The sequence below is a fragment of the Ochotona princeps genome, chromosome 7 (genome assembly GCF_030435755.1).
Source record: "Ochotona princeps isolate mOchPri1 chromosome 7, mOchPri1.hap1, whole genome shotgun sequence".
Classification (NCBI taxonomy): domain Eukaryota; kingdom Metazoa; phylum Chordata; class Mammalia; order Lagomorpha; family Ochotonidae; genus Ochotona; species Ochotona princeps.
Window position 1 is genome coordinate 5671411 of NC_080838.1, and position 21293 is coordinate 5692703.

At 46.1% G+C, this 21293-nt stretch overlaps 2 protein-coding genes across 7 annotated transcripts in view; both read right to left on the minus strand.

The window, feature by feature from the left end:
- Window positions 1-11766, minus strand: part of MND1 (meiotic nuclear divisions 1) — a 96577-nt gene extending 84811 nt beyond the window's left edge. For 2 of the 3 annotated variants that reach the window (XM_058666672.1, XM_058666670.1), the window contains exons 1-2: window positions 11681-11766; window positions 626-691 (exon numbers count right to left, since the gene is read on the minus strand). In XM_058666672.1, the coding sequence (XP_058522655.1) occupies window positions 626-691; window positions 11681-11683 (69 nt within the window). In that variant the 5' untranslated portion in view covers window positions 11684-11766. Of the gene's footprint in view, window positions 1-625; window positions 692-7459; window positions 7648-11680 lie in introns of those variants that run through there. The other variant, XM_058666671.1, reaches the window with a different exon arrangement.
- Window positions 11767-18009: 6243 nt separating this feature from the next.
- The window catches only part of TRIM2 (tripartite motif containing 2), a 183484-nt gene continuing 180200 nt past the window's right edge, over window positions 18010-21293 (minus strand). For all 4 annotated transcript variants that reach the window (XM_058666746.1, XM_058666745.1, XM_058666744.1 and 1 more), the window contains exon 12: window positions 18010-19543. In XM_058666746.1, coding sequence (XP_058522729.1) covers window positions 19391-19543 — 153 coding nt within the window. In that variant the 3' untranslated portion in view covers window positions 18010-19390. The remainder of the gene's footprint in view (window positions 19544-21293) is intronic.

A 21293-nucleotide genomic window follows, 5' to 3' on the forward strand; every position in this document is an offset into this window, starting at 1 on the left:
CCCAGTGGGACATCGCCCCTGAATCTCTGCCTGCCACCTGGTGGGCGTACCCATGGCTTACCTGCCCATGGTCTGAGGCACAGCTTCCAGCTATGCATGGGGAATGTTACCTGTGACATGACTAGAGGGTCTAAAGGGATGGACATGGCTTTTAGCCAATTACAGTGTCATTGTTGGGTGGGGGTTACTCTCAGGACAGCTCTTCTGCTTTCCCCTTTGCCTAATCTATATAAGTGTGTGCTCACTTAACAATAAATGGACATGCCCCACCAGACTGTCCTTGATGGTTCTTGTGGCCTAAGAACACTGTCACCTCACCCATTGGGGTCTGCTAGCAGAAAATCTGCCCAAGACCTCACCACCTTAATCAGAGACCCACAGAGGCATGCATCCCTCTCAACTATGTAAATAATATTAAAAACAACAAAAAAAATTTTTTTAAATGTTAAGAAAAAGGAGATTATCAACAGTGTACCATGGCCCATAGGAGCTACAAATGTGTAGCGCTTCATCCACTCTTTATGGTACTAGTCTGTGTGACCTCTGATAAAGCAGGGACAGTCACTCCTGGATGACACACATCAAACATGCAAATCATACAAGTTACTTAAGGGAAACGACTTACTGTCTCAAAAAATATCTCCATCATACGAGTCCTCTTTTCTTCGGCACTCAGTCCTTTCTTCTTTGACTAAAGCACAAAAAGAAAAAAGAAAATACTGATTTTGAAACATGTGTTTCAAAACAAGTTGGCCCAAACAGCTTTAGTTTTGAGCAATCTTATCTAATACCAACACATTATATTCATATTCTCAGACTCACTTCAACAATTTATGCCAACCCTGGAGAGGTGCTGCCAGACACTAATAACCGTGAATGAGACAGAGTGTGACATTTTTGGAGAAATTCAATATTTACAAAATGAATCAATGAGTCACCTACAAGGGACTTACTATCTTTCAACACAAAGAAATATAACAAGAACAGCTCCATGTGAAAACAACTACATAAAAACCCATGACAGATGGAATTAACTCCCCCCACCCCCAGGAGGAGCAGGCTTGCTTGGGAAAGCTAGAAACCAAGAGGATTTTGGCAAGCGGGAAATGGTGAGAGGTGTCTGGGCAGACCACACACAGGGACAATGTTAGGGGATGCACAGAACGCCCTGAAAGACAAGCAGTCTGGGACAGTGCTGGGTGCGGGAACGGTTGTCTGGGGGGCCTGCAGCCCACTGGCGGCCCGGCAGAGCTGACTCAACCAGCATTGAAGGGCTGTGTAGTGATTCCTAAAGCACATCAGTGACAAGCCTGGAACGACACTTAAGTAAACTAATGGCAAGAAGGGAAGACTAAGGAGGAAAAAAATCCAAGCGGGAAATGGAAGCCTACTCAGATCACTGTTATTCTCCAATACTTAGCCAATTTGAATCAACATTAATTAACTGAAACTAAGATGTGCAACAGAAACGTAAGGATGGTCAATGATACTCTATATTACACACAGAACATGGTCAGTGATACTCTATGTTACACACAGAACATGGTCAATGATACTCTATGTTACACACAGAACATGGTCAGTGATACTCTATGTTACACACAGAACATGGTCAGTGATACTCTATATAACACACAGAACATGGTCAGTGATACTCTATGTTACACACAGAACATGGTCAGTGATACTCTATGTTACACACAGAACATGGTCAGTGATACTCTATGTTACACACAGAACATGGTCAGTGATACTCTATGTTACACACAGAACATGGTCAGTGATACTCTATGTTACACACAGAACATGGTCAGTGATACTCTATGTTACACACAGAACATGGTCAGTGATACTCTATGTTACACACAGAACATGGTCAGTGATACTCTATATAACACACAGAACATGGTCAGTGATACTCTATATTACACACAGAACATGGTCAGTGATACTCTATGTTACACACAGAACATGGTCAGTGATACTCTATGTTACACACAGAACATGGTCAGTGATACTCTATATAACACACAGAACATGGTCAATGATACTCTATATTACACACAGAACATGGTCAATGATACTCTATGTTACACACAGAATATATAGTTTATTTTAAAAAAGACTCCAATTTCTTCAAAAATGTGCAAAATGATACTCAAAACATGAGAACCACCACCTACAGCTCTTTAACTCCAGAGTTCACACAAATGGTCCCTGAGTAATTTGCAACTTTCTCAAACACTGCAAGGAACCCTAAGGGAATATGTGTTTACTAAGAAAAATACAAGGGAACCAAGGACTGACATCACCTGAGCAAGAACTCCATCACAGTGTGTGAAACCACCATCAAAGAGGCAGGGAACTCATGACAGCCAGTCTGACCACATACCATAGTATGTAAGGCTTTATTCACGTCATAAAACCTAGGAACACACACACTCATTCCTCCACAATAAAATGCACAAGTGTTTTTTGACAAATCACGAACCCAGATAACAGTCCCAAGTTCATATCCCAAATTGGGAAGAGCACATCTGCCCTCCCTCTCCCTGCTCGGTACCTCAGGTGTCCCCACATCCGCCCTCCCTCTCCCTGCTCGGTACCTCAGGTGTCCCCACATCCGCCCTCCCTCTCCCTGCTCGGTACCTCAGGTGTCCCCACATCCGCCCTCCCTCTCCCTGCTCGGTACCTCAGGTGTCCCCACATCCGCCCTCCCTCTCCCTGCTCGGTACCTCTCACGCCCCTCAGCTCCTCATACCATTTGCTTGACTGCATCCATGTTTTTAGCTTTGTTTCTTTACAGATTTTTATTTTTATGATTTTTAATCAGATTGGTTTAGTTGAAATGCAGGGCTACAGACAGGTGGAGATTCTCCATGGGTTAGTTCATTCCCCTGAGGTAGCAAAGGCTGGGGCTGGACCAGGCAGGAGCCGAGAGCTCCATTGGGATCTCCTACATGGATGCAATGGCGCAAGGACTCCGGCCATTCTCCGTTGCCTTCCCAGGTGGATCAGCAGGGAGCTGGCTGAGAACCTGAGCAGCCAGGAACTGAACCCTCACTCTGAGATGCTGGCATCACAGGCAGCTTGAATGGGTACCTATGTTGAATCCTCAAGCCTACACCTGCCCACAGGACTGACTGCAAACTCAGGGATCTAAGCCTCAGTCTTCCTCCAGGGCAGCTGCTCTGCAGAGCTGCTGGTCTAGAGCTGGAGTCTCCAGCAGCACCTGGTCACCCAGGCCGAGGCCGAGGCCTTGCAGTCAACCCAAATGCCTTTATCTCTTAGCCCACATTTGCTCAGTCACCAAATTACATCAGTTTCAGCTTTCAAGGAACTCTCCAATCTCTCCTGTCTGCTCCATTCCTACAGTCTCACTTCCAGCCTTTATTATATGCCCCCTGTAGTTTATTTGCATGGATCTCAAAATTAGTCTGCAACAGAAAAACCTTTGTCTCTTAATTCCATTGTCAGTGAAACTGTCGAGGTACTCTCATGCACCTCCAGTCCCTACCCACACTTCCTGCTACATCCCACAGTGTGAAGAGCAAATCTGAACTGCCTCTCCTTTGCCTAGCGCCAATGACCTAAACCTTCCCAAGCAGCCCAGTGGGATATCTGAGGGCACCTCTCAATGCCACAAAGAATGGGTGCTCTGGGTGCCAGTGCTGTGGGGTGTGGCCGGTTAAGCCACAGCCCACTTTGCCAGCAGCTCTTACAAGTGTCACCTGACTGCTGCTGTTTCCAATCCAGCTTCCTGCTAATGCAGCTAGAACAGCAGCAGGTGCTCGTGTCCCTGCCACCCACCAAGCACACCCGGATGGAGTTCCAGCCTCCCAGTTCAGTCAGCTGGGGAGTGCACCAGCAGATGGAACAAGGTTCTTTTCTCCCTCTCTAACTCTGCTCACAGAAATAATCTCAGTAGAATCAAGACGGAGGAATAGGGTACGGACACGTTTAAACAGAGAAGCATTAGCCAGTGTGAAGCAGAGGGGACACATTCCAGGAAACAGGAGAGGACAGAAAAGCAGCAGAGGGGTACCTGGACACTGACAGACACAGGAAAGCAGTGAAAAAAAACGGTGTGGTGTTGCAGTGACTGATACTCCAGCAGCATTCAGCCTAACAGAGATCTGAACTCCACCTGCAGCGGGAACTCCAGCAGCAACCAGGTGGGAAGGGACATTTACTGTGAGTTCGGGAGGTGAACCCAGACAAAGAACTGCTCATCCTACTGATTTGTTTGATTTGAGCAGGAACAGAGACAGAGCAGTAGGTCCCAGACAGGCAGTGCAGGAACAGGAAGGATTTTTTTTTATTCATTAATTACATTGCATTATGTGACACAGTTTCATAGGTACTGGGATTCTCCCCACCCCTCCCCACACCTTCCCCCCATGGTGGATTCCTCCACCTTGTTGCATAACCACAGTTCAAGTTCAGTTGAGATTCCCTCTTTGCAAGTATATACTAAACATAGAGTCCAGCATCTTATAGACCAGTCAAGAGGAACAGGAAGGATTTCACAGCCCAGTACACCTCTGAGAGCCAAATTGGGTGACATTTTGCCTAAGGAGGCAAAGGCTATGGGGCAGGACTGAGCATGCACTGAGCTGGGAGTGAACTCATTTCTGGCTCAGTGAACTGCAACAACGTGGCATCTGACAGGTTCCACCCAAGACAGGTCCGGGTAGCCCTCAGACCTGACAGCCAGCAGATCAAGAACTGTAGTACTGGCACATCAGGTGCCATTTCTTACAGTGTGGCAAAGAATTTAAGACTGCAGGGGACAACTGTGAGCTGCACATGCACTGAGCTCCATGAGAACTCTCTGAACTCAGTGCATTGCACTGGTCCCACAGGAAAATAATACTGACTGTGGCACTGTACGGGTCAAAATAGGTCTGGGTGGCCCTAAGGCCTAATGGCCAACAGGTTCTGGCAAGTTCAGCACCACCAACAACCTAGCTATATAGGACACCTGGTGTCTCCCTAATCCTGGGACCTACTCCAACCGGTAGTGAAAGAAAGGCTCTACAGACAACAGTGCAGCCTCAGCACGGTATCACACGAGGTAGAGAGTGGTGAGCCAGAAACTGGGGCTATGAAGACCATGGTGGAAATCTAAGAACCCAGACCTGGAACTCGCTGGAGGGAGTGGCACAGGTGACTGCAAACAAAGCCGTGTATCAACTGCAATAAGTAAAATCAAACTGTAGACCTGTGGGTGACACAGCTTCAAAACCTGCCCTAAAAAGAAGACTCTGCTAACCAGAAGTACAATGACCAAGGGCAAAAGAAGAGACAGAGGCACAATGAATATTACTGGAGACTCCCCTGCAAAGGAGCAAAACCCTTTGCCAATCTCAGAGTTAACTGAGGAAGACATAGAGACTATGGGGGCTACAGAATTCAAAACTCTTGTTATAAAACTGCTTATCAACAATGAGAAGCGCATAAAGCAGGCATTCAAGGAATTCAAGGTGTATGTCACAGGAAATCAATCAAATGAAAGCTGATATATCAGAAATTAAGAACACAGAAGAGCAAATTAAAAGTATAGTGGAGAGTCTCCAAAAGAGAATGAAGGAGGCAAGAAGAAAGAATCTCAGAATTGGGAAACAACATCCAGGAGGGTCAGAGAACTCCCAACAGGCTTGACCAAAAGTGATCTTCACCACCACACATGATCATCAAGCTCTCTTCAATCCAACATAAGGAAAAGATCCTTAAATGTCCACGTGAAAAAAAAAATCAACATAAAAAGGAATGCCAATTAAACTCACAGGAGACCTCTCACAGGAAACTCTACAGGCAAGAAGAGAATGGAGTGACATATTCCAGATTCTAAAAGAAAAAGATTATGGGCCCAGGATAACGTATCCAGCAAAACTTTCCTTTGTCTTTGAAAATGAAATAAAATTCTTCCAAAGAAAAGTTAAAAGAATTTGCCTCTTCCAAACCTGCCCTACACATGATACTTCAAGATGTTCTCTTGACAGAGAAAAGGAATGGCACCCATCAAAACCAAAGGCAAACCCCCCCCCCAAAAAAAACTCAAAGGCAAATGTGAAGAGCATCCCACAACAACAGAAGAATAAATCAATGAACAATCCATTGCTAAAAAGACAGGACCAAATTACCACCCATACATATTAACCCAGAATGTAAATGGATTGAACTCATCAACCAAATGTCATAGATTAGTAGACTATATTAAAAAACAAAACCCATCTGTTTGTTGCCTACAGGAGACACATTTCACCAACAAAGATCAGCTGAAACTGTACCTCATGGATTTTGAGGATTTTTTTTTGTTAGTTTCATCTCTTCAACACACTTGCCTCTCATTAAATTCTTCAGTGACTCATAGATCATACAGAAGCATCATTTTCTTCAAGAAGGTTCTTGATTTTCTTTTCCATTTCTTCAGCTCACATTAGTCATTCGATAGCATGGTATTTAATTCATGGTGTTACTTTTGTTCTTCCTGTTGATTTTGTTTTGTGGTTTTCCATTTAAGGGGATGTATAGTAACTGTAATGGAGACCATCATATCTAGCAACATGTAACTTAACTTCATGGCATTGTAAATTTCTATTTTTCTTCCTGTTGATTTTGTTTTGTGGTTTTTCATTTAAAGCAATGTATAGTAACTGTGTAATGGAGACTACCATGTCCAGATGTGAGGACACAATGCAATATGCATCTCTACTTTCAGATCAAAGATGGACTCCCAATGAGACTGTTTACTATATCCTGACAATAGGATGCTGGACTCTGCCATTGTCCATGCCCACAATGATGGACATATGACTGTTATGGGGAACTGTACTATGGCAATGATATAGGGGAACTCAGTGAGGCAGGAGGGAGTTGGGGAAGGGATAAGGAAAATCCCAGGGTCTATGGAACTGTATCATAAAATGACAATAAAAAGAAGTTAAAAAAAAAAACACAAAACATGGAAAAAATAGATTAAAAAACAATCTCAAAAAAAAAAGTTTTTAGGGCCCGCATCACAGCCTAGTGGCTAAGGTCCTCACCTTGAACGTGCCAGGATCCCATAAGGGCACTGGTTAATGTCCTGGCAGCTCCACTTCCCATCCAGCTCCCTGCTTGTGGCCTGGGAAAGCAGTCGAGGACAGCCCAAAGCCTTGGGACCCTGCACCCACGTGGAAGACCCAGGAAGTTCCTGGCTCCTGGCTTTGGATTGGCGCAGCACTGGCCATTTCGGTCACTTTGGGAGTGAACCAGGGGATGGAAGATCTTTCTGTCTCTCCTTGTCTCTGTAAATCTGCCTTCCCAATAAAAAAACAAATTCTAAAAAACAAAAGTTTACTATGGAAAAAAAACTACATATGCATTCCAATGACTGTGTCACCAAAACTACTTATATTTTAATTTCCAGTTCTATCAATTTCAAGACTGTATGAAAAGTTTTCTATAACCTTACCACAATCTACCTCTCAGCCTCTTCCACCCTCCACCCCTCAAATTTGACCATAACGGTGAGAGCTAAGCAACTTGAGCTGCAAAACGAAAAGTTGTAATTCTCTCCTCGAAGAGTAAAATCACATTTCTGTGCCTTGTGAGCCACGTGGATCCTTTCCCTAAAACACCTTCTGCAAGCCCCGAAGTTTCCCAAGCCTTGCTTTAGGAACTCTCTCCCCTCCCCGGAATGTACCTTCACCAAACCATTCGCTGACCAAGTACGCAGGTCTGTCTCTCAGCAGCCCCAAACCCATCAGGACATGCATCACCTAGGCTCCGAGCCAAGCTGGGCGGCACAGGCATGAAAGCCTTCAACCCCGGCACCCTGTATTCAAAGCCCCCAACTTTAAAAATGGAGGCTACTCATTGCCAGGCCTCCCCACCCACCACACTCTCGCAGACACAACGAAGGGTAAAGTACCAACAGGGAGTCCTGAGACCCGAGGTCGCCTTGCTCACAGATTCCACCTGTGGGGTCTCAGCCCAGAAGGCGACTGAGCTGGGACCAGGCAGTCTGAACGCTGTCCACAATACCTGAACACATTGACCATGCAAGACTCCACACTCCATCAAGACAGTTTCCAGCTCACTTCACCTTCCACGCTTTTGGGGCCAGCACGATGGCTAAACCAGCCACTCACCCACTCGCAAACACTGACATCCCATATAGGCACCGGCTTGTGTCCCGGCTGCTCTTCTTCCCATCCAGCTGCCTGCTGGTGGCCTGGGAAAGCATCTGATAGCTTAAGTTCTTGGATCCCTGCCCCCACGTGGGAGACCCAGAGAACGCTTCTGGCTGCTGGATCAGCCCATCATCGGCCACTGCAGCCACTTGGGGAGTGAACCAGAGGCTGAAAGATCTTTATCATCATAATCTTCTTTTTAAATATGCCTTTCAAGTAAAACCAATCAATCTTCGAAGAACAGCAGCAGCAAAGCTACTGTGTGTAGGCACATCCCGCAGATACTGGCAGCCATGTGTGACAGTCAATCTCACATTCATCTGAAAGCTTCCAACTTCCTGGCATCCTGAACAGCTCCTGGCGAACTCTGCACCCTCTGGGAGAACCTGCCTGGTCCCTGCAGCAAGAGCCGTTTCCGGGAAGCTGCGAGTGTTCAGCCTGGCCGCTGCGAGCTACTGGGATGTGGAGGAGCTGCCATTTGCTCAAACTGTTAGCCGCTTTACTTATTCATCTCTACTGCCTACAGAAAGAATTCGCTGCAATTCACCCACAACACAGCATTAAGATAAAAGGATGCCACTTCAACAGTCCTTAAACAATTTATTTATTTTTATTGGAAAGGCAGATATACAGAGACGAGAGAGGAAGATCTTCCGTCCGATGGTTCACTCCCCAAGCAGCTGCCACGGCTGGAGCTGAGCCAATCCAAAGCCAGGAGCCAGGAGTCTCCTCCAAGTCTCCCACGTTGAGTGCAGGGTCCCAAAGCTTTGGGCCGTCCTCGACTGCTTTCCCAGGCCACAAGCAGGGAGCTGGATGGGAAGCAGGGCCGCCGGGATTAGAATCGGTGCCCATATGGGATCCTAGCATGTTCAAGGCGAGGACTTAAACCACTATGCTATCGCACTGGGACCTCTTCAAAAAATTATTTTACTTGAAAGTCAGAATGAGTGAGCATGAGAGATCTTTCATCTGCTGGCTCACTCCCTGAAGGGCCACAATGGCCGGAGCTTAGCCATTCCGAAGCCAGAAGCTTCCTCCGGATCTGCCAATGTATGCAGGGTCCTTGGGTTTTGGAGCCATCCTGCACTGCTTTCCCAGGTCATCAACAGGTTGCTGGATGGAAGCGGAACAGCTGGGACATGAAATGGCACTCACTTGGGGTGCTAGCACCACACTCAGAGGATTAACCACTGCACCAGCCTCAAGCACACCTTTTTAGAGGAAAGCAAAATAAACGAGGACTCACTCAGGACTAGAAAAAAATCTAATGATACAAGTTAGAGATGGAGCCCAGCACAGCAGCCTAGTATCTGAAGTCTTGGGCTTGTATGTGCCAGGATTCCATACAGGCATTGGTTCTACTCTTGGCTACTCTGCTTCCCATCCAGCTCTCTGCCTGTGGCCTGGGACAGCAGTGAAAGATGGCCCAAAGCCTTGGGACCCTGCACCCACACGGGAGATCTGGAAGAAGCTCCTGGCTCTTGACTTCAGCTCAGCTGTGGCTGCTGCGGCCATTTAGGGAATGAACAAGTGGATGGAAGATCTTCCTCTCTCTCTCTCCTTTTCTCTGTATATCTGCCTAGCAAATAAATCTTAAAAAAAAAAAAAAGACCAACAAAAAAACCAACAAAAAACAGAGAGAGAGAGACGTATTCAGTGTAGTACAGATTCAAAATGACCTAGGGACCATAATCCTCGCTGCTGACCCAGGTATTTTAAAGCACTTTTCAAAGGTCCTTTTTTTTTTTTTTTTTTTAAGAATTCTCTATGACCAGGAACTACAGGATTATCAAAACAGCTGTGACCAAATACAATGACATTTAGAAAAATGAAAAAGCAGATGTCATCTGTTGCTCTCAGAACTGAATTGCCTCGTTTCTAAGCAAACGTCTGGCAGCAGGCGTTTGACACACTCGTTTGGATGCTAGCATTCCACAACGGAGTGCCCGTGTATGGGTGACAGTTCTGCTCCGATTCCAGCTTCCTTCGAAGGCGCATATCAGAAGGCACCACTGGGCCCCTGCCAGGCACCGGGGAGGCTGGGGCTCCGCCAGGCCCAGCCTCGGCTGACGTAGGCATCTGTGAGGTGATCCAGCGGAAAGCAGACTGCCCTGCTTGCCTTTCCAATAAATAAAAATTGTCAAATACACTAAGTGGGGCCAGCGTGGTGCAGAGTTTTAAGTCTTGACTTGGGGCACCAGCATTTCATATGGGCACCAGATGGAGTCCTGGTTGCTCCACTTCACATCCAGCTCCCTGCCTCAGAGCCTAGGAAAGCAATGGGAAATGGCTCAAGTCCTTGGGCCCCCACACCTGCGTGGGAGACCCTGGTGGTTTTGGCTGGGCATTTGGGGCCAGTTGGGATGGCCAACTGTCTCTATCTGCCTTTCCAGTAAAAATAAAGAAATCTTTTTAAATGCACTAAGAATATGCCTGGACTTACAAGTCTTTTACCCAGCAGGTCCAACCAAATCAAATCAGGTCAGAGAACAAAAGTTTGTCAACTTAACACTTTTTTCTCATATTTGCGTGTATATCCAAATATATAAGAATTACGTGTCTTGCTAGAGATATGAGCCATCACCAGCTCACAATGAGTTAATTGAGACAGATTGGGTCTCAAGTCACCAGGTCCACCTGCAGTTCTCACGTTCGCCCTGGATCCCGACCACACGCAGGTGCTGCGGGTGCAAAGAAGTCGTTACCGGTTTTAATTTACACCTGGACCAGGCTTTTCAAACACAACCACCCGGCCCGCGCGCACCCTGATAAACGGCCCTGTAACTAAATGGAGATGTTAAAATCTCAGAAGCAGTGCTTGCGATGCCAACCCTCTGCCATGAGAAGGGATGCGGGGGCGTGAAAGGAGGGGGCTTCACTGGGCCGGGGGTCACCCCCACCCAGCAGGGAATCCTGCGCCTTGCTAACCCGTGGGTTTTCAATTGAAATCGCCAAATGTCGTCCCTGGAGGGCTGGTCGGGACTGCGCGCAGGTGCGGGGCGCGCAGCCGTGAAGGGCGCCCTTCAGCCGGTGAAGAGGGACCCCCAACTGTGAGGGGGACCCCCAGCCGTTGGGGGACTCCCCAGCCATGAAGGGCTCCCCCCAGCCGGTGAAGAGGGACCCTTCAGCTGGTGAATGGGACCCCCAACTGTGAGGGGGACCCCCCAGCCGTGAAGGGCGTCCCCCAGCCGTGAAGGGCGCCCCCAGCCGTGAAGCCCCCCCAGCCGTGAAGGGCGCCCCCAGCCGTGAAGCCCCCCAGCCGTGAAGGGCTCCCTCAGCCGTGAAGGGCTCCCCCAGCCGTGAAGCCGGGCACCGCGGCTGCAGACAGACGCCAGGTTCGCGAACGCTCCCGGAGCCCGCCCGCCTCCTCAGCTCGGGCGCCGCGCGGGTTCCGGGCCGAGGGTGGCGGTACGGCCGAGGGGCTCCGCCAGCGCCGCCGAGGCACTCACAGCCCCGACACCAAGGCGGAAAGGGCCCACCAGTGCACGTTCAGCTCTTACCATGGTGCTGCGCGGGGCTGCGGCGGGGCGCGGAGCGAGGGGCGGGGCGCGCTTGATTTTGGCGCCAGATCTGGCTCGGGGCGGAGCGGCGCATGCGGGGGTGGGGGGGGGGAGGACGTCGACCTCGCCGCACGGCGAGCAGCGACCCCTGGCGGCTGCACCGAGCGGCCTAGTCCGGCCGAGCCGAGGGGGCCGGGCCGGGGCGGACCAGGGGCGGGGCCGGGGAGCGGAGCCCCGGACGCGGAGCCGGGATGAAGGGAGCGGTGCAGGGGGCAGAACCGGGGGCGGGGCGATGAAGCGATGCTGGGGGAGGAGGGATGTTGGGATGGAGCTGGGGTGGAGCTATGCTGGGGGCGGAGCCGGAGCTGGGGGCAGGGTCGGGCATGAACCAGGGGCGGAGCGACACGGGGGCGGGGCCGGAGCTGGGGGGGAGCCGGAGCTGGGGCGTGGCCGGATCTGGGGCGGAGCTATGTTGGGGGCGGGGCCGGCGCTGGGGGTGGAGAACGCGGTGTCGGGAAGCGGTGGCTTTCCGCGTTGGGTTTCCTGTTGGCTTCCAAGTTGAACGCGACTTCAGCTTGAAGAGATGCGGGGAGGAGTCTTGAGCCCTCGCTTTCCCTGGAGTTTTCTCGTCTCCAAGGAAACCGAACCTAAATTTGGCTTCGAAAGGTAGAGGCCGCCGCCCGGATTTGTCCGGCGTGGGGGCGGACTCGGTTGCTTTCTCCTTGTGTTTTGACGTTACCGCTCATCTTCCCCCGGTCCCTTTCTCCTGCCGGCCCGGATTTTACAAAACAAAAACATAAGCAGATGTGTGCTTGTGATACAGAGGTAGACGTTCATAGTTTCTGCCGCTGCTTTTGGTTTTCGGGGAAGGAGCGCATGCATATACAAGGTTTCAAATACAGTTCCTTGAATTGAGGGTTTCCTAGTTTGTGTTGGAATACAACTGATGGTCCGAGATGGTTTCAAGCAGTAGGTGGGTCTCCATTAAATAGACATTTTTTTTCTAAGATTTATTTCTTTTATTAGTTCTACTGGAAAGGCAGGTTTACAAAAAGGAGAGACAGAAAGGACGGTCTTCCGCTCCTGGTTCACTCCCGAAGTGGCCACCAGGGCTAGAGTTGAGCTGATCCGAAGCCAGGAGCCCAGATCCTCTTCTGGGTCTCCCACGTGGGTCCTTGGGCTGTCCTCGACTGCTTTCCCAGGCCACAAACATGGAGCTGGAAAGGAAGTTGAACAGCTGGGACACAAACTGGCACCCATATGGGACCCGGTGCAAGGAAGGATTTAGCCACTAGGCTACTGCATTGGGCCCAGTAAATAAGAAGCGCCTTCTATTCTGGATTTCTGATGCAGCAGTCCAGACAGGCCAAAGTCGTGCCATGTGCCCATTGCCCTGTCTGCTGCTGACATCTTGACATCAGCAAACTCTAGATCCACCCTTTGGACCATTGACGCAGCACCTCCAGAAGTTACTCCGTGCCTTCCTGTTGGCACCTCGCGACTGGTAGGCTCCTTCCGTGGTTCCTGCAGCTCTCCAGTTTGATCACAGCCCTTTGCATTTGTTTTATAAGTATCTTGCCCCCATTATCCAATCCGTCTCTGAGGCACAGACTAGGCCAGCCGCTCCGTTCCTGGCAAGGACTAAATGAAAGCCGCAGGGGAGATGTCTGTGTCCCTCTGTGAGTGCCTGAGCTGGCCGCTGGGCTCTGGCTCCTGGTCCCAGCGTCTGACCCATTGCAGGTGCTGATGAGATGGCCGTGAGAGGCCCCAGTAACTGGGTCCCCATTGTGTTCCCACCTCCCGACTTCACCCTTGCCTAGTCCTAGACATTGTGGGCAAAATGGGGATGACCCAGTGAATGGAGGCGCATCTCTCTCTCCTGCTCCTCTCTGTATCTCTGCCTCTCAAATTCGAAAAAAAAAAAAAAAACGGAAACTACGTATCAGGTAGTCGAGAGCATTATTTTGCAGCTTAAAGATGAGTAAACACATTTTCAGTTGCAAATAAAACCGGAAAGGTTATTTTTTCTTCACTGAGCCAATTGCTGTGGGGAGTGGCACTTTCCTAAAATCCTTAGGTAGCATTCAGATGTCTTGGGTGTGGCCCACAGTGAAAGCTGCCCCTGTGTACCGGCACCATCAGGGAGTGCTGCTGGAATCCCTGCTGCTCCAAGACTGATCCAGCTCTCTGCTAAAGCATCCGGGAGAGGAGTGAGAGATGGCCCGTGTGCGTGGGCCCCTGCCGTGGGTGTGAGAGACCCGGATGGGGTCCAGGTTGCTGGCTGAGACTTTGCTCAGCCCTGGCCTAATGTTATGTTATGTGGAGAGTGAACCAGTGGATACATGCTGTCTCTTCCCATCACCCTGTGATTCAGATAAATAAACCTTAAAAAATTAGCTCCTAAATTTTTAACAAAAACTTGACTAATTTTCAAACTGATAAACACGGTCTGGTTGAGGCACTGCTATACCCCAAAGGTTCTGGAACATTCTTCCTTTCCCACACTTGTTGGCGAGGTTGCGGGGAAAAGGAAACCCTACTCCACTGCTGGTGGGGCTGCAGGTTGGTACAGCCTCTATGGAAATCAGTATGGAGAACATTCAAACAACTCAAAATCAACATACCGTATGATCCAGCAATAGCACTCCTAGGAATATATCCAGAACACTTGTTTTATGAGAAACCAACATGCACTCCTATGCTCATAACAGCACAATCAGTAATTGCAAAAACATGGAAGCAACCAAAATGCCCATCAACAGAGGATTGGATAAGAAAGCTGTGGTTCATCTACTCCGTGGAATACTACTCGGCTATTAAAAAAAACAAAATGCAGTTCTTTGTGGCCAAATGGGCCAAACTGGAAACCATAATGCTAAGGGAAATGAGCCAATCACAAAAGATTAAATACCACGTTTGCCTTAATTTAAGGTGATATGATGTTATGTATAACATGTTATGTTATGTATGTTATATGTTGTGTATAAACTAAAATTGAAATGTCAATGAGGTGGTCACAGAAGGTGGTTAAGAACTCGCATTTACTTTTAACATATTGGTTACTCATTACTATGTCAATTAATTCCATAATGATGTAAATTTTTGCTGATGGTATGTTGGAGCTTTCAATTGACTGGGATGATACTCTGCTGGCTCTGTCTTCAGGCCAGAGAGGGTATACCTAAGAAGCCGTTGAACTTGACTGGACAGTAAGATGCTGGACTCTATGTTTGGTATATGCTTGCAATGGGGGAATCTCAACTGAACTTGAGCTGTGGTTATGCAACAAGGTGGAGGAATCCACCATGGTGGGAGGGTTTGGGGAGGGGTGGGGAGAATCCCAGTACCTATGAAACTGTGTCACATAATACAATGTAATTAATAAAATAAAAAAATAAATATACATTCACCTTAGAAATGGAGAAAACAAGCTTTATTGTAATGATCTGAGAGCTTGTGCATGGTAAAGATTTACACATGAATCTTGTTTTTCTTATGTTTCAAGACAGAATTAATTTAAAGTTTTATTGTAGACTAAAGCATCCAAATCACTGCAGTACGTATGTAGCTACGAACAAACACACACTTTGATGCACAGCGTTCATTCTTTAAATAGGCAGTCAGCATTTTGATTCAAAAAAGGACACATGATGAGAATACATGAGTAGCAATGGCGGAGAGCGCAAGACGTAGTGTCCTTGACACAAAATGTACAAAACGGATCTAGAAAGATGGAATGTGCAGAATCTAAGAAGGAAAAAGTGAAGCTGGGGGGAAAAAAAAACGCATATTCAGACACAGGATTGGAAGGCGACAGAACCGAACGTTGAAATCGGAATTCCGCGACGGGAACACACGCTGGTGACGACAGAACATTCCGCTGTCACAAAGCAAAAGCATTCGCTTAAGGCTGTGTTGCTTTCTGGAGTGAATGGAAGAGCTGTACATTCATTGGAACAACAGAGCCAACTTGTTAGTCTAGTCTAGAACAGTAATAACTTTCATACACTCGTCACAGACACACAGCCACTGCCACACAACTCATCTTTAGAAATTTTTTTTTAAGATTAACATCATGATTTGTAGCTTACTGTCATTTAGAACAAAGAAAAAAAAAAAACAAGGTACTTCTTTATACTAAACAAATCTTTAATGGGCACTTAGTTTCCTGTATGGCAATACTAGGTTCCTAGTTATCAAAAATATTAAAATAATTGTAAAGTTTAAAACCCTGCAACGTTTACAGAAAGCAACAAGTGTTACAATTTTCAGTTTTATGTAAAATTAGGTAATGTTTGCTTCAAATAGCTTCGGTTTTCTACAACTGGGAAACGGTCTTATTTTGAAGTTATTAAACTAAAAACATTCCTCCCTTCTCAGAAGTTGTTACTTAGAGAGGAATCTTTTATCAAGTCCCAGTTAGAAAAATATTTTTTTCCCATTGAAGTTATTGAAGGTTATCCAATTGCCATTTCCTCCAGTTGCTTTGGTGCCACCCAAGCATCTGTTAACCCTTCAGGGTCAGGAATCCATCCACCCACTTGCTGCAGCACTACTGTTCCAGTTAACTCCATGTTTGTACATACCCTGTATATTTCGTAGTGGAAGCAAGCGGGGTCTAGTTGCATGGATCTGGAATATGTAATTGCCTCAAATCTAGTCAAAGTGAAATAAGGAAACTTGGGGACTGGCTTAGTTCTAGGGACTAAGGTTCTGTCAACATGACTAGGTACCATTTGTTAAAAATGGCCAACAGTCACAGAGACTTTGCATGCCAAACCTCCAGCAAGGGGGGCTGTCCCAGGAGGGCCAAGGCGTCGTCACTGACCTTACCACCCTGTCTGGCCATACTGTGCCATGAGTGCCCGGGGGAGTCTGAGTGAGTATTCTTCAGAGCTACTTCATCATGAATTATGAGAGAATCTATACACCTGACAAAGCGAACGCAAACAGTAATGATAGCTTGCGGGGTGGGGAGGGAAGCCACTCATTTTAATATCCTCAGTATATCAGAAACAATGTTCCATAGCATGTGACAAAATCTCATTTAAACCTTGTCTATTTGTGTCTCAGCAGCAGCACTGTCCCCTACAATACGCTTACTGAAAAACACAGCAAATGTTCATGAGCAGCCAAGTGCGGGATGGCCTCTACGCATTTACACATACGATGACATATTTGGAGGAGGGGGCAATGCAGTGTTTCCTTGCATCCATGGCATTTGTTTTTGCTATGGACAGTGGAACAGGTCCAAACCAAAGGATATCCTCTTTCGTTCCAGTTTGTATCAATATTGACATGTTAAAAAAAAAAAAGCAGTATGTTCACTCTACTAGTGAAATATCTAGCCCAGAATGATATGAAAGGATGGGTTTTATAAGTTAATTTCTAAGTTCACAAATAGAATATAAATGTTGTGCAAAAACTCTCTTTAAGTAAACTAATTTAAGATCAATATCTTCTGACAGAATCTAAATAGGAAGCCATTTTTTTAACTTCTGAAAATAAACTAAAATACTAAACAACTTAGTTTTCTTTTAAACAAATTAGGAACAATCCACAGTCCAGCCTGTTTCCCAGGCAAAGTGTTAGTCAATGGAAAAATAATTTCCTTCCCCAGAATGTAGTCTGCAGAAGGGCAGGCATTTCTGCCTGTTTTATCACCATATACCCAGCATTTGAAAAACTGCCTGGAACCTGGCAGGCACTCAGAGAGTACAAATGTTTTATGTATAAAGGCTCATTTCACTGGGTTAGGAAACAATGCCTCACTTTAATGTTTTCAAAATGTAATTAGATTTGATAGCTTTATCTCAGACAGGCTCAAATATTTTTTGAAAACTCTACCTTACTCAAAGAAAAAAAAAAATCCTCCATACCTAAATGTAAATCTTCCCAAGAAAACTTTTCCTCCCAAAAGGTTGATTTTAAATTTGACAACTGGAAGTAGTTAGATTCCCTTCTAGAATTTTAAAAGTTCTATACAGAATGACTGAACTATTAAGCATGAAATATCACATTCAAATAATTAGACGTATGGGAAATGTTTTATCACAGTACAGTTCTAAGGTGCTTCCAGTGAAAAACAATCCAACATCATCAAAAATGCCAAACACGACATTTTTTTTTTTTTGGTAGAACTGAGTAGAAAATTAAACAATGGAAACAGACTGCATCTTATCTTACAGTATCAATGACAGATTAACCATTGACTAAACTGTTCTTCAGTTTCTCAAAATGCACTTAAACTTAGCTTACATGATTCAAGTTCAACTTTTCTTTTCACCTGTTCTCTTTTGGTTGTTTTCCTTTTTTTTGTTTTTTTCTTAGAAAGCTCAGAAGACCATTTTCAGACTCAGCGTCTGCCACCACCATCATTCCTACAAAATGGCAAAAATGAAATCTGCAGTGACGGCTCTAGGAAGGTGTTCAGCTGAGTAGGGAAGGAATGTGCCGAAGGATGGCTGGACGATGCTTCTGTCTTTCAGAGTGCTGCCTATTTCAATACACCAAAGACTCAGCTATATTTATATTTATAGTACATTCTATCTTACCCTAATCGCGTATACATAGTCCCTTAATGCCGCTACTATTCATTAAACAATGATAAATAAGCACAACATGCCCTTACCTGTAATGCTCTCTCAAGATAACACAACTTTGGTAACACTTGCTTTCTAAGGGGGAAGTCCTTAACCAATCCATCACATGCCTTTGGTTGACACCGACCGTCCTCCAAAGGGCAGCTATGGCTCTCTGTCCTAGGATCCTGGTGTCCTACTACGTGTGCTGAGAGTTTTGCAAGAGGTAAAGCTTTTGCTTTCATGAAGTGGGAGAGGAAAGACACGTGAAGACATGGCACACAATGTGTGTGTGGCTACACTCCAGTGCATCAAGCTGGAGCTAACAGGGCTGTCTCTTCATCAAAAGGTAGGATTACTTTTGGAATATGCTTCTCTAAGCATGAGGAATCTCAGGTATCCTTGTTAATGGACTTGGTTTTCTGTGAGCAAGAATTAAGAGGTGAAAAGAACACATCAAAAAGATCTTTGATCTAACCCAGAAGGATGGGGAAATTTGCATTGATCCTCAAGGGCTAAACTCCAGAGGCCAGCTAATGGCAGCCGGGAGGATTTCTGCAAGACTTTTATTTTTTTTTTTTTCTAAAATAATTTATGTAGAGTTGTTGATAACCAAAAAACATGACACGAGTAATACCTCCTGTAAAAGTGAGGTGAGAAGATTCCCCAGATCTTGTGACCTAGATTCAATAAAGAATACAGGCACAACAGAGTTTGTCCTTGTTTTGTTTCTGGAAGCTCGGTGCAAAAGCTACCATTCAGAGGATTAACAAATCTCTTTACATAGTCTAGTCTGTTTTTTTTTTTTTAATGCTTGCTTGATTTGCAAAATCAGTTTAACTACATAAAATCCCTGTTCTCTAAGCCATAGTTCACAGGTGTAAAACTACAGTTTTTATAGATTCAGTAGAAGAGATTTTTTTTCTTCTTCCTTTTTTAGACCCTTCAGGTGAATTATGAAAACTGGATAAGCAGTTTTCAAGAAACTTGTTACATTCAGAAATAACCGTGGGAAGTTCACCACTGATTCCCTCTAACATGAAGTCTAGTCCTGATCTGGTCCCGCGTTGAGAAATTCATTCCAGTTTGTAGTGCAAGATCCTTGGAAGGGATGCTCAGCTGCCCATGATTACTGTAAGTATCGGTAGACCTTGAAACAGTGATTTCCAGAGTCTGCAACCACAACATGGCCATCTGAGGTCAGAGCCAGGCCTTGGGGACCATAGAGGGGGTCAGCAGATGTATTAATGTAAGACAGAAATGATCCACTCCCATCAAAAACCTGCAAAAAAAATTAGCCTGGTTATAGTAATATGCTAAAACACAAGTTGGAAAATGGTTGATGCCATTAAAAAAAAAAAACTTAAAAAGCATTTAAATAACACCATAAGGGTTCTTAGGTCACTGTTGTATGTACAAGAGTTCTTGAAGAAATTCATGGAAAACAGGTATTACTGAAACTATGCACGGATTTAAACAGTTGTGTTCCAAAACAAACTTAGCTTTTCATCCCATTTTCCCATGAACTCTGTGAAGAGCCCTTTCACCAGCTGTCACATCTCACCCATATGCCTTCAGTGTGTCTGATGGGAACAGCCATCATCTTCCTTGCTAAGCCTTGATCTCTTTTAAGTCTCACATCTTTCATCCATCTCCAACTACAAGGAAAAAAACTTGGCAATTGGATCACAAAGATTAGTCCTGAGTCATAATATGCCAATGAGAAATTAAGAGACTTTTTTTTTTTCCAGAAAGATGTGAGCTGTAAAAGATCAATGGCTCGGGCCCGGCGGCGTGGCCTAGCGACTAAAGTCCTCGCCTTGAAAGCCCTGGGATCCCATATGGGCGCCGGTTCTAATCCCATCCAGCTCCACTTCCCATCCAGCTCCCTGCTTGTGGCCTGGGAAAGTAGTTAAGGACGGCCCAATGCATTGGGACCCTGCACCCGCGTGGGAGACCCGGAAGAGGTCCCAGGTTCCCGGCTTCGGATCGGCGCGTATCGGCCCGTTGCGGCTCACTTGGGGAGTGAAACATCGGACGGAAGATATTCCTCTCTGTCTCTCCTCCTCTGTGTATATCTGGCTGTAATAAAATGAATAAATCTTTAAACAAAACAAAACAAAACAAAACAAAACAAAAAGGTCAATGGCTCAACATGTACATTCACAAAGGTCTTCTACTGGTCTGTGAGTTTCTGCTATGATGAAATAAAAGCAGTAAATCCACGTCCTTACATGTCTCCTCAGCATGACCTGGTCTTCTGGTCTTCTGACCATTGTATGTGGGCTGCATGATATTTTTTAAGTAGTTTAATTTTAAAAATGTATTTAGGGTAGGAAGGGTCAAGGATAGGGGAATGTGGGTGAGACCATTGTTTCCACATTTTCTTTTTCTTCTTCTTCTCCTTCTTCCTGAATCTGGGGGAAGGAGGGAGAAGTTGTACCTACCCTACCAACTGCCTGAGTACCCTGGAGTGGGGAACGGCCACCAATGTCATCCCAGGGTCCCTGGAGTGGAACATGCTCTAAGACTTGTGCTTAAGCGGTTTCAATACTTCAATAGTTCTGAAATGCTGCTTATTTCGCTGATCCAAGAATGAGGAAATCCTTCCAAGGTCCATTGGCTGACATAATCCACCCTAGAGTCTCCATTTGCCCAGATATTTGCTGTCAATGTTTGGCTGGAGAAGTTGACCAATTTGTTCTGCCCGCCTTCCTCTTTTATGGTACCAGATGTCCTCTGCAGGTGCTAATGGACTGCCATATCCTCCATGTGCATCTGGGTACTGCATGGTGATTTTAATGGCAATGTAACTAGGTCAGTGTTACAGGAGTCACACTGCAAACAGCTAAGCATCTGTTGACCTACACAGCATTGCTTTGTAAACAGTTCCCTGCCTGCCTGCTGAATTCTGTGTATCATGCTTCTCACCTACTTCCGGGATCAGAATGTCTCCTTCAATGTAAGACACCCATTGGAATAACTGAGATCATTTGGGTAACTAAGAGCAATTTGTGTTACCCTGAGAGCAT